This window comes from Octodon degus, unplaced genomic scaffold, assembly GCF_000260255.1.
Source record: "Octodon degus isolate 3935 unplaced genomic scaffold, OctDeg1.0 scaffold00196, whole genome shotgun sequence".
Classification (NCBI taxonomy): Eukaryota; Metazoa; Chordata; class Mammalia; order Rodentia; family Octodontidae; genus Octodon; species Octodon degus.
This window is the reverse complement of record NW_004524772.1, coordinates 1,941,320-1,954,613: the sequence shown is the minus strand read 5'-3', so window position 1 is coordinate 1,954,613 and position 13,294 is coordinate 1,941,320. Positions and strand designations below refer to the sequence as shown.

Below are 13,294 nucleotides of genomic sequence, written 5' to 3'. Positions count from 1 at the left end.
TTTTTTTTTTTTTTTGGTTTCCATTTTATTGATATATTCTTTCAGTTCTTTTCTTTTCCCTTCCATCTCCCTGTATCAGTCAGGATTTTACTAGAGGAATAGATATAACACAAGAACATGTGTATAAGAAATTATAAGATTGGCTATGACAGAGTTAGATGAGGAAATTTGCAGAGGGTGTCTGCACCATGGAGATTGAAGGATTTGTTCCAAGGTTGGAGCTCACTGCAGTGTTCTGTGCAAGTCTGTATCAGGAGGTCGATGGTCTGCAATGGAAAGGATGGAAGGCTAATGAGTTACAACAGAAAGCTGAAGAGAGAGGCCAAAGAGTCTGTGCTAGAAACCAGAAGCTGACATCTAAGTTAACTGCAAAGACTGGAGCTCCTCCAAGGAAATGAAACACTCCATCTTTTCTCAATGTTTTTATATTCTTTAAGTCACTCTAGGGTGAGGCCTCCACACCTAGGGTGTGGAATTGCTGAACCAATTGAGTAGAGCTTTTAACTTTTCAAGTTGACACAATGTATCAACCATTACAGCCCCCAAATTCCCCTTTCATTTTGAACAATTGCAGTAGTCCCTTATCTAGCATGGATTTTTTTTGCAATATTGCAGGATTTTGCAGTACCATTCAGTATATGTATGTTGTTAAAATTACATAGGTTTCCAAGTTTAGAAAATGGTTAAGAATGTTAGAAGCGTTTTTAAGTGTGGAAAAGGTTTCGAAGAGGCGGGGAAGGGCATATAAAGCCTTAAGGTATATATAAATACTAAAATAAAGTAGCTATATAGCTACTTTGCTAATTGTCACTTATTGTGGGGGTGTCTGGAACATAACCTCAACAATAAGTGAGGTTATTGTGCTTTCTGTTTCACAATATTTGTTATACATTTTGATTCTGAGTTACACTTTTAGTTTGTCACAAAGAAATGAAGTGATATTTACACATATATGTCTGATTTATTTCACTTGAGTGCGGTCTCAAGGTCCATCTACTTATCTATAAATATCTGAAAATATTTCTCTTTATGTGTGAATAATAAATGTTTCATTGCATTAAGAAACCCACATCCTTTTTATCCATTCATTGGTTGTTGGACATTTGGGTTGTCCCAAGATTTAGTTATTACAAATTGTTCTACTGTAAACATGGGTGCCCATATAGCACTGTGGTATGATGCTTTTAATTCTTTGGAAAGATACCAAGAAGGGGAATAGCTGGGTCAAATGGACCTCTAGTCCTAGTTTTCAAAGAATCTCCACACTGATTTTCACAGTGATTACACCTATCTATACTTCTACCAGTGGTGGAAAATGTTCCTTTTTCCCCACAGCCCCTTCAGCATTTGCTGTTTGTGGATTTGCTGATTAATAGCCATTCTCTCTGGAATAAGGTGGAATCTTAGTGTTTTAATTTGCATTTCTCAAATGATCAGTGATGTTGACTTTTTTCATACATTTGTTTGGTTTTTTTGTTTGTTTGTTTGTTTTGTTTTTGTGGCTGGCTTACCCCACTCCTGGGGGTAGGGGTGGCATGGCATGTGGTGCCTGAGATTGAACCTCAGTCCTTGCACCCTTGCCTAAGCTTGCCTAAGAAGACACTTTAGACCACTGAGCTATCTTGCTAACCCTTATTTGTGATTTGTACTTCTGAGAAGTGTCTATTCATTTCAGATGTCCATCTTGGGATTGGGTGTTTGAATTTGGGGATATTTGATTTTTTCAATTCTTTTTTTTTTTTTTTTTTTGCACAGGGTCTCATTAGCAACTCAAACCCCAGTGATCTTCCTGTTTTCAGCCTCCACAGCACTAGGATTACAGGAGCATGCCACCACGCCTGGGTTACTGGCTCAGCAGGCCCTGGGGTGGGGCCTATGTAGCATGTGGTATCAGGGATGAAACCCTGGCCCCTGTGCTTGCCTAAGTAGTTCAATTTTTTATATGTTCTAAACATTAGTCCTTTGTTTTAGGAATAGCTGGCTAAGATTTTTTTCCCACTTTTTGCGTTGCCTTTTCACTCTGTTGGTAATTATTTTTTGCCGTGAAAAAGGTTTTTAATAAGATGAGATTTCAGTTGTTGATTCTTTGTGGTATATCCTATGCAGTCAAGGTTTTATTCATGAAATCTTTGCCTACTTCATGTTCAACAGTTCAACCTATTTTCTCTTCCACTAGATTTAGTGTTTCTGTTTTAATATTTGGGTGTTTGATCTATTTTGATTTTAGCTTAGTGCATGGTTATAAACATGGGTCTAGTTTTAGTTTTTGGGATGTTGAAAGCCAGTTTTTTCTGCACCATTTATTAAAGTGGCTATCTTATCAAAGGCAAGATGGCTAAGTGGAAATTTTCTTTGAATCAGCAAAATGTTACTATTGGTTTCTGTCTAGATAAATTGTTTTTCTATTTAACAAATTATTTCTGCCTACTCTTATAGTAATTTAATGTGCCAAACTAATGAATAAAATATATATTACATATTATATATTAAATATAAATAAATAAGAGATAAAGTCTGTGAAAATCAGTCTTAGTTCTGGACTATTGACATATTTACTTAAAGCATATTTTCAATATTATTTGAATCTGTATCAGCTTTCCTTTGAGACTGTAATGACTAGTAACTTCCTATACTAGCTTATAAGTAGTTCAAAAATATGTTAAGTTACTTAAGACCTTAGAAAGTATAAATTCTCAGTAGTTAATGGATAATGCAAATTGTACCAAGGCAACAAATGAGTCAAAGTTGTAAATTTTACTTTTTATTTATAAATGTGAGATTTTATGAATTATTCAATCTTGTACTTGTGTTTTAACACTGCTAGCTGGAGGCTTTTTCTTGAATGAAAGGGGATAATCAAACTTGGTTTCATCTTGAGAGTTCAAGAAGGGGTGAATAAATGAATAAAAAGAAGTCATCATTCTGGAAAAATGAATTATTTGAATGCTCAGCTGGAACAAGCTATCTTATAATTTTATATGGAAAATTGTATCTAACTTTGTAATTAACAGGATATCACATAATGTACTACCTAAATACAGCATAATGTTTCCTGCAGTTTTTGAACAACCACTTTTCAAGCATGACAGATTAAGTGAAAACAAAGGGAATGAACAAAAATAGGAAGGGTCATGAATGTGTATCTGTGTGGAGGAAGAGGGCAGAACTTTGGGGGAGTGCAATTTACATGAGCATCTGGGTCTTTTGTCAGGTTTTGGATGGATGACCTGAGTCTGATATATTGCTGAATAGCATTAACAAAGGTCTGGTTGTCAAAGGCTAGGACGAAAAATGCCATTAGCCACAGCAATGAGGTGATGCCTGTGTTTGGGGGAAAATGATACCTAACTGGCAATAGAAAATACTGAAATGACACCATCAGTAAAAAAGACCAAAATCGTGTGTGTGTGTGTGTGTGTGTGTGTGTGTGTGTCTGTATTATATAGTCATCTTGACTAAGTAGATTATGAAGAAAAAGTCACTTCTTAGGTAATGTACCTGTCTCTAAAGAGAAATCTTGGTGAATTCAGTAAATTTAACTCATAATGCCATTTCACCGACCTGATATTTAGCATAGTTTATAATTTTTAAAGTTAGAGCTAAATAAAGTATGCTTGAGTTAAGAGAAGTTTGCTCTTTTGTTGGTCCCATTTTTTTCTCTCTCCACAAACCATGCTGTCCAAAGTAGAGAACCATATCCAATCTCCCAATTAGGTCAGGCCCCAGGATAATCAATCTCCTTAACAGCAGATGCCTTGTTTTACCAAATGAATGCTTGGTTTCAAAAGCAGTTTTGTGTTGTGAGAAGAGTGCTGTTGGCAAGGGTGATTAGGACTCTTTTAAGCCCTATAAAAAGCCTCTGCAGATTGTTTTATGCCCACACTTTGCAAACTGAAAAAAAAGGCTGTAAATCTCCATCTTGAAATGAACATGGTCAGGACTTTATACAGCCTACGAGAACATCCATATAAATGGAATTGTTCAAGAGCCAAATCTTTACATTCCCTTGAATTGATATGTGATTTTGATAACACATAAAATTAATATGTCAATCTTTAGTAGGCAAACTTCATGTTTATGAAACATATTCCCTAATAACTTCATTATTAGATTAGCATGGTTTAAACTGAAAATGTGACATATTAACACTATTCCAGGGTTGCCCCCTTTACATCTCCTTTCTACCTTTTACTGTATGGATACTTTGGAGTCAGTTTATAGAAGCCTTCATAGGTGATGTCATTTCAGTCCATATTTGTCTCATGCATAAATGGGTCCCATTTGAGACAACCTTGAAATGAAGAAGAAATAGATTATAAATGCTGAATACTAAGCCAAAATGATAAACTTTATTTTGGTTCAGTCAAAGATATACTGAAAAATACTGAAGCAACTTTCAATCAGGTACAGCCTTAAAAGCTGTAATGGAGATGTTTGTAAGTAGTTTTAGATAATCATTATTCAAAATCTGACTGTTGAACCTTGTCAGTGATACTTGAAGTAATAAATAATTTAGGAGGCCACATAAATACTCATTTTCTATTTTAGGAGCACACATTATATTATCAGTAACATCAAGTATTGACATTTACAGGATGGAGGAGAACAATGATTCACCAGACTACTCTTGAGTTCACAGTTTCAACTTTACTGCCTAAAGTTCAATCAATTTTTGTCTTTTTCTTTTTTTCGGTACCAGGGATTGAACTCAGAAGCCTGCGTTTGCCAGGCAAGTGCTTATTCTACTGAGCTATCTTCCCAGGCCGTGTCCTGTTTTAAAAGTTGGTTCAATTGGCCTAATCTATAGAAAGTTAATGTTTCCTTATAGTGAAAGCTGATAAGACATCTGAGGAAAAATTAAGGCACATGATCTTTTAAAACTTTTTATGCTACTTACCATTGACACAGCTTATATATTAGTAAAAGCATAGGATTATGTTACTTTTTAAGTGAAATTTTATAGATAAATTGATAGATAAGGTAAGATAATTATATATCTATACACAATTTTGCAAATATACATATTCTTAGTAACAACTGTCACCCACAGTGACAATTCATTTCTGTCTATTTTATTTTATTTTTGTAGCTGGCTCAGCCTGCCCTGGAGACAGGGCTGGCAGAGCATGTGGTGCTGGGGATCCAACTATGGTCCCTGCGCTTTGCCTAAGCTTGCCTAAGCAGGTGCTTAGACCACTGAGGTATCTCACCGGCCCCATTTCTGATTATTTTAATAATATAAAATGTGAAATCGGGGCCAGGGAAATGGCTCAGCAGAATAAGCGCTTGCCTGGCAAGCGCAAGGGCTTGAGTTTAATCCCCGGTTCCACCCAAAAAAAAAAAAAAAAGTGAAATAGTAGTTAAATATGTTCTAGCACAATGTTGATATACTACCAAGTCTTAACAGTTTTAATTGGCAAATAGTTCAGTGTACAGATCAGTTACTCAGCTATATTTGAGAATGAGAACTTTATTTAAATATATTATTTGTAAGGAAGTTTGTGTTTGATTTGGTCTCTGACTTAGATTCCAGTGATTTTTCAGAATCCAGAGATTTACAGATTAAAATTCTGCTTTATTACGGGGTTATTGAAGCTAAATTTATGTATGTGTTAGTTTCTTCCTTACATACATAGATGCACAGGCACACAAAATATGGGGAAAAATCCCAAGGAAATATGGCAAGGTATTCACAGTATATTTATGTGGTTAAGTTTAAGTGATTTAAAAATCCTTATTACATATTTACATTTTATGATTTCATAGCTGTAGAAAGATACAGCTATTTTCAGTTTCAAAACACATATAATCCCACCATAGGTGGTACAGTGTTAGGCAAGCTTTTTTTATGAACTCATGAATCTCTGTAAAAACCTGCAATGAACAATATCTTGCTCTCCCATAGGTATTACTAATTTGGCCAGGTTATACGTAATAACTGTAAAGATTATGTGGTGCTCACATCATCTCAGGAGTGACTGAAGATAAGAAGGAATTAAAAAGTAAGCAGAAATTACACTTATCCAGGGTCTTGGGATCCTTTACTTTCTTAAAAATTATTATTATTCTAATTTTTTTTTTTTTGCGGAACCGGGGATTGAACTCAGGCCCTTGCGCTTGCCAGGGAATCTTAAAAATTATTGACCACCAAAGAATTTCTACTTATGCAAGCTACATTTACCAGTATTTGTTGTATTGTAAATTAAAACTGAGGATTTAAAAAATATATTTCTTTATGTGTTCATTTAAAAATAATAAAGAAAACATTACATGGACAGTATGCGTAACACATTGCACGGAGACACAATGTGCAACGCATTGCATAACACATTTCACTTCAGAGAAGTGAAACTGTATATATATATATTTGTACATACATGCTGAAAAGAGTAGAAGTGTGCTACCTTTTGGTAAATGTCTGTAATGTAAGCTGGATAGAGCTGGATTCTCTTATCTGCTTCTGCATTCACTTGGTTGCAATGTGGCATTTTCGATTGAAGTCTAAGAAGAAAATTTGGCTTCACACAAATATGTAATTAGAAAAGGGAGGAATATTTTTAAAACTTTGACAGGATTATAGACATTCTTTAGTATTACACTAATTCTCAATAAGTGGATTTATTAAAGTTAGTTTCATTGTGAAATCTGAAATTATAAATATAAAATTTTAAAACTCTTGCACCTAATTTGTCTCTCAAGGAAGATTTCTAAGAAAAAATAATCTAAATTTTACTTTAAAAAGTGTAATATTTCAATAAACAAAACAACCCCAGATTCTTTAGTGTATGTTAATACTCTGATTTTCTTCAAAATATTTCCTTAAACATTGAAGAACCACACAAATCTCTGAGCCTGAGTTTTACATCTTTAGGTAAATTATCTTTAAGGTTTACTATTGATTATATGAACTATCTCTTAAGCTTTGCTCTTCATCCTTCTTGAGTAACTTGATATATATTCATTATGAACAGCACAGGAAAAATGTCTCATCAATGGTATTCTCGACATGTGTCCTTGTAAGTATGAAAGAAATTATTTTAAAAACAAAACCTTTGTTTGAGTCTGAAAACCAAAATTTTTTAATCTGGTTTTCTTTTGGAAATCAATTTCTTGATTTCCAAAAGAAAATGTTTGCTTCAGTAGTAAATGTTTATACCCAAAGCTGAAGCCAAAGTACACATTCCCTTTTATGATACTCATGTAATATGTCAGACATTATTAAAAATAATTTGCACATGCCCACCCACGGCTTGTGATGATGTCTCCTGTCTTTGTAAACATTTGCACAAAATGTCTGGACAATTAGCTGATTATAAAACCTCCTTAAAAATCCCTGTTTATCAAAATCAAGGTTTGGTTGTTTTAGTACGGATATCTTGTTTTGAATGACAAAAGAAATAATGCTGTTGTTTATTCACAGATCAAATGGTCCTTCTAGAAGATGAGGCTGCTATATATTTATGATTCTAAGACAACCATCCTTTGTCTTCATACCTGCCAATTTAGATGTCTCCTTGGACTTCTCTCATTGTGTTCATTATAGTTCAAAATCATTTATTTGTACAGTCAAGTAGAGAGAGAGAGAGAGAGAGAGAGAGAGAGAGAGAGAGAGAGAGAGAGAACATAAGACACTGGCTTGAACAAAGATAAAGAAAGAATAGGCAATGGGACCAGTTTGCGGCTGGGTCAGATTGGCATTCTCCAACAAAAAGCATGCTGTGAGAACAGGACTTGACAGATATATTTCCTAAAAACAATAGGAAAGTGAAAAATAAGACCAAAAAGGGAAGGAAAGCTCATGAATGATAAATTGAAGGTTTCATATATAAGTGGATCCCACTTGAAGATACACATAAGTGAAATAAACCAGATGCACATGTGTAAATATCATATAGTCTCCCTAGTATAAGAACTCAAAAGAAGAAATAAAAATAGAAAGGTATAACACAATTAAAAGGAAAGTGAGAACTTAAGAATTAAACAATGACGAGAAGACAAGTAGAAAAGCTAGGAAACATGACAGGGGCAAAGCCATACGTTTATATACACAAGATGGTTAAGGCAATGATCCTGAGAATCTTCAGCAGGTTTTTGAAGCTAGCAGTTAATTGGTAGGATTCCCACCCTGACTAACTATATATGCTGATATCTGTGAACTAAGCAACATCACTGAAGATAGCAATGTGTAATGGTAGGGTCATGCTTGGAATGCCTGTCATTTTGGTCTTCTAAATGCGTACTGCTTGTCATGTCATACCCATTACTTCCATACTGTCTCTCAAGTAAATGCTTGTTTAAGAAAAGGGTAATAAAAGAAAACAAGAGACAAGAAAAAATAATGTCATAAGGCTGTCCTGCTATGACATTGTATATGGTTAGATTTCTAAATTTCTATGTAAAAATATGCCATTGTTTATTCCTATTTTTTAAAAAAAATTTAATTTTTCAATTTTTTTCTTCACACTCTGTAGGGGTTTAAAGTTTAACATATCAAAACTTGATGAAAAATGCCTGTTCCATGTTATGCCTAAGATGTTTGATATTTAGACAGATAATTAGGGTAAACTAAACTGCATATGTTGCCGGGTAATAATAAGTTTCTCTTCTGGAGGGATAACAATCTAAGTTTGCAGATCAAAAATTGGAGAAAAGGAAGGGCTGCAAGGACAGCCAACATTTTAGCCCTAGCCTTTCCAGGCCAATTAAGACTCAGGACACATAAGAACCTGTACTGTAATATCATGTAAGTCAGTTGTGTCCCAAATTTTCTGATCAAGGAGATTATAGGGCTAAAGCCCTATAGAAATGTGATTGATGATGTAGAGTGAGCCTAAGGAGAGTCACATGGAGAGGAAACATTCTCTCAGGCTTTCACAGAGAACAAATTGGTTAAGCAATGGCCGTGACTCATCCACATGGCTGACACTGACAAAGGATCTACAAAGTGTAGTACAGGGTTTCAGGGTAAATCCTGAGGGGATTTGACTGACCTTGTCAGATACAAAAGTTACATTTCTTGTTATATAGGTCTTGCTTTATCTTGTTGTTAACCATCCAGCAGAAAAGTATAAAAACGAAGTATATAAAATAAAGCCACATTAATATGCTGAGCTGTGAAAGGCTCAAGTCAACGACTACTGCAGATAACCCACTACTACTGTGGACTGCTGGACTGTGTTGGATTGTTTTGCTGAATTCACGCACCTATAGTACTTAGATGCCAATGGAATAGCCATCTCTGACAGGACAAAACAAAAAAAGGAGATACAAAGGAAGGACCATTTTGTATTTGTATATACAGAATAGTTAGGATAGATATACAGCTATTTTCACTTAATTCAATGAGAAGAACGATTTGTACTAATAGTGTTTGGACAGGATATCCTTCCTGCTTTTTGTAATATGGATAACCACTAAGAAAATAACAATCAGGGGCCGGGGAGCTGGCTCAGTGGAATAAGTGCTTCCTTGGCAAGCGCAAGAGTCTGAGTTCAATCCCTGGTTCCACAAAAAAAAAAAAAAAAAAAAAAAAAAAAAAGAAGAAGAAGATAACAATATACAATGTATTAATTATTGAAACTGTCCTGTTTATCAGCTTTTAAACTGTCTCATTGATATATGTTTCTCAATAAAGTAAAATAAAATAAAAATAAAAAAATAAATAAGGTAATAAATGAAAACAAGAAAAAATAGTGTCATAGGACTGTCCTATTACAATGTTATACATGGTTAGATTTCTAAATTTCTGTGTAAAAATCTGTTGTTGTTTATTCCTATTTTTTAAAAAAAATAATTTATAAATTTTTTTTTCTTCACATTCTCTAGGGGTTTAAAGTTTAACATATTAATACTTGATGGAAAGTAACTGCTCCATGTTATGTCTAAGGTGTTTGATATTTAGACAGATAGTGAGGTTAAGCTCAACTGCCGCTGTTGTAGGGTAATAATATCATTAAGCTTCTCTTTTGAAAGGTTAGCAACTTAAGTTTACAGACCAAAAATTAGGGAAAAAGAAGGGCAAAGACAGCCAACATTTTGGCCCTAGCCTTTCAATGTCAGTGAGGACCCAGGACATAGGAGAATCTTGTATGTTTGAAATTCTACACTTTATCTTCTTTTCAAAAAGTTAAATACATACTAACTATTCAGTTCCTCATTGCTTATAAAATAAAGTCATGGTTCTTTTTTAAGAGGTCAACAAAACACAACCCAATCTTTTTTTTTCTTTTTCATTTTTTTATTCTGCACAACCTAATCTTGATTTGTATTTCTCATATCATTGGAAAAATCTCTCCTCAGGTGCCTTCTCCTGACAGCAGAATGGCAACATCTTTGGGTGAAGATGACCAGCTTCCTGCAGCAGTGTGCCCTTCCGCACATTTCTCACTGCATGTAACTGGACTGCAGCACTGCCCTTAACACGGTAAGCTGGAGGTGCCATCAGTGGCACTGACCGTATCCCTCCAGAAGCACTGGTCGTGAATTTCTGCAGCTTTCTTCCTCCTTTGTGTGGGATATCCAGAACCCTCAGGGCATTGGAATTCTGATTGCACATGCTGGAGACTGTCTTCAGTGCATCCTGTAGTGCCTTCTTTCCCTTCTTGGCCTCACTTTTCAATTGTTGCTTGTAGGGACTACTTCTATCAAGTTATGGGCTCAGGGTATTTTTGGGAAATATGAGTCTCACTCAGCCAGAAACTGGTCACTTTACTGAATCTTTACCTTTGTTCAAACCAGATTCTTGGTGACTCATGTTTCTCTCTCTCTCTCTCTCTCTCTCTCTCTCTCTCTCTCTCTCTCTGTCCCTCCCTTCCTCTGTGCCTCCCTCCCTCCCTACTTAATAGACATGCTATCATGAAATTCACTTAACAGTACTGTAAAGTGTTTTACAGAGGTCTTCATAATGCCCATTACATACCTACCACTATCCTGAACCCATTTAGTATACCTCTCAGCATGAGCACAATTTCTACTGTTTTTTGAATTTTAGTTCCTAGCTCCTTTTTAGATAACTTCAATCTGCTCTTAAATACCTTGTTACTTTTTGTTAGCTATTTTTGGGCAAAAATTTACTTTTTGATATTATAACACCCAAATAATCACCTCATTTATCTAATAAACTCATTAAATATTTAATAGCTCTTTTTTACTTCTTAGGTACATCTCTGCTTGTCTTTTAGGGTCTCTAGGTTAGCTTCTTCTGATGTCTTACCTGTCTGTTATGATCTCAAACTTCTTCACAACTTAGTTCCCTTTTGGTGACACTTTGTTGGTTTTTCTTTGCACTGGGGATTGAACTCAGGACCTTGTGCTTGTCAGGCAGGCACTTATACCACTGAGCTATCTCCCAAGCCCTTGGCAATGTTTTCAGACTGCTCCTCTTCTAGGAAAACTCAAGCATAGTTTGCAAATTTCTTGCATTCCTGCTTCACTTTTCAAACATTCCTGATTTCTAGAGTCAGACTGTTTTTGGAACAGTTTTGATAAGTTACTTTCTTAGACTTTAGATAGTCTTATTTTCTGAGTTTATACATTACTATCGGGATCTTAAAAGAGGCTGATTACACTTGGAAGTTTTCAAATTATGAAAATGTTTTCTGTTAATATATCTCAAATGTTAACTTTCATGAAGTAATTTATTTTTAGAGCTAATGTAAACTTATAACAGTAAAACTGTTTGAAATTACAAAAGCTTTAGTACAGAAATTAAAATATAATCATGATTTTGCATGCCAGAAAGCTGGAAGGGCCAGTGAGATAGCTCAGTGGACTAAGTACCTGCCTAGGCAAGCATAGGGACCAGGGTTCAATGCACAGCACCACAGGCCGTGCCTGTCCCACCCCCAGGTGTGCTGAGCAGGCCACCTATTATGGGTGTGGTGGTACACACCTGTAATCCCAGTGCTAGGAAGTCTAAGACAAGAGCATCATCATGAGTCCGAGTTGTGTAGTGAGACCTTGTATCAAATATATTAAAAAAAATTAGCAGGGAGAACCTGAAGATTTAACTCAAATACTGTACTAGTGGTGAACCTGTGACACACACGTTATTTGTTTTTTAAGACAAAAGACATTAATGCATTCAATGTTTTTTTCTAAACCAAAACCTCAGTGTTCAGGATTCACTGCACTGCTGGCATTTTGCAACAAGTGAGTGATCTCTACAAGGTTCACCATCCCTGTCGCATACTGTTTGTACCTGTCAATAAAAAGCAGATACTAGAAAGCTTAGTTGTGTGAGTATTCTAATTCATCATGATAAAGAATCCTTAATGGAGAATATGCTTTTTCCTAAATGTCTTATATCATAACTTTAGATTTCAGTATTCTTCAAATTCATCATTGAGTTCTCCTACCATCTTTTTTCTAGCTTGAAGAGCAATTTGCTAACTTTCTTTTCTAATCTATGTCCCTTGTGTTTTCCTTTTATTTATTTCCCATCATTATACATATTTTTTCTTTGTATTTTAGTAATTTTTCTGTTTCTTGTGAAGCATTATAATTATCTTGGATACTTATATTTTTGTATTGTTCTAAATATTCTTTTGTTGTTGTTGTTGTTCTAAATATTCTTGAGTTTTGTTTTTGAAAATGGCTAGTTGTGGCTGGCCAGATAGCCCAGCAGACTAAAGCACCTGTTTAGGCAAAGCACAGTGACTGGGGTTCAATCCCCCACATGTTGTGTTGGCCTAGCCCCCGGGCACACTGAGAAGACAATTGAGACTGGGTATGGTGGCACATGCCTATAATCCCAGCACTTGGGAGGCTGAAAATGGGAGGATCACTATGAGTTTGATCTGTGTAGTAAGACCCTGTAGACTCTGTACTAAATACATAAAAAATAAAAAAAGAAATTAAAAATTAAAAAAGAAAATGGCTAGTTGGAGACTATGTGATCTTTTTTGAGTTTTGCTTCCAAGATTTGGTAGGCAGGACTATATCTGTGTTTAGTCTAATTAATTTTATCCTACTACTGAAGCAAGACCATTCTAAATACTCTGACTTATGATCTTTGATTACAAGGTTTTTTTTACTCTCTGGCTGTTGAGTTAGGCCTTACTCCTGAGTCTGTTTTACTTCTTAACATACCTGAGACTGAGTAAATTGTGAAGAAAAGAGGTCTATTTCAGCTCTATTTAAGCTGAAAGACTAAACAGTATGGTTTCAGCCTTGGTTAGGAATCCTTCACTGTATCACATCATGGTAAAAAGCATGTCAGGTGATGTGTTGGTGCGTGTGTGTGTGTGTGTGTGAGAGAGAGAGAGAGAGAGAGAGAGAGAGAGAGAGAGACAGA

The 13,294-nt window shown here is 35.2% G+C and overlaps 1 protein-coding gene across 1 annotated transcript in view; it reads right to left on the bottom strand.

Moving 5' to 3' along the window:
* Mad2l1 (mitotic arrest deficient 2 like 1) overlaps nucleotides 1–10,555 on the bottom strand; it is a 32,364-nt gene extending 21,809 nt beyond the window's left edge. The window contains exon 1 of the mRNA XM_004644257.2: nucleotides 10,455–10,555. Within this exon, the coding sequence (XP_004644314.1) occupies nucleotides 10,455–10,555 (101 nt within the window). The remainder of the gene's footprint in view (nucleotides 1–10,454) is intronic.
* Nucleotides 10,556–13,294: the final 2,739 nt, after the last annotated feature.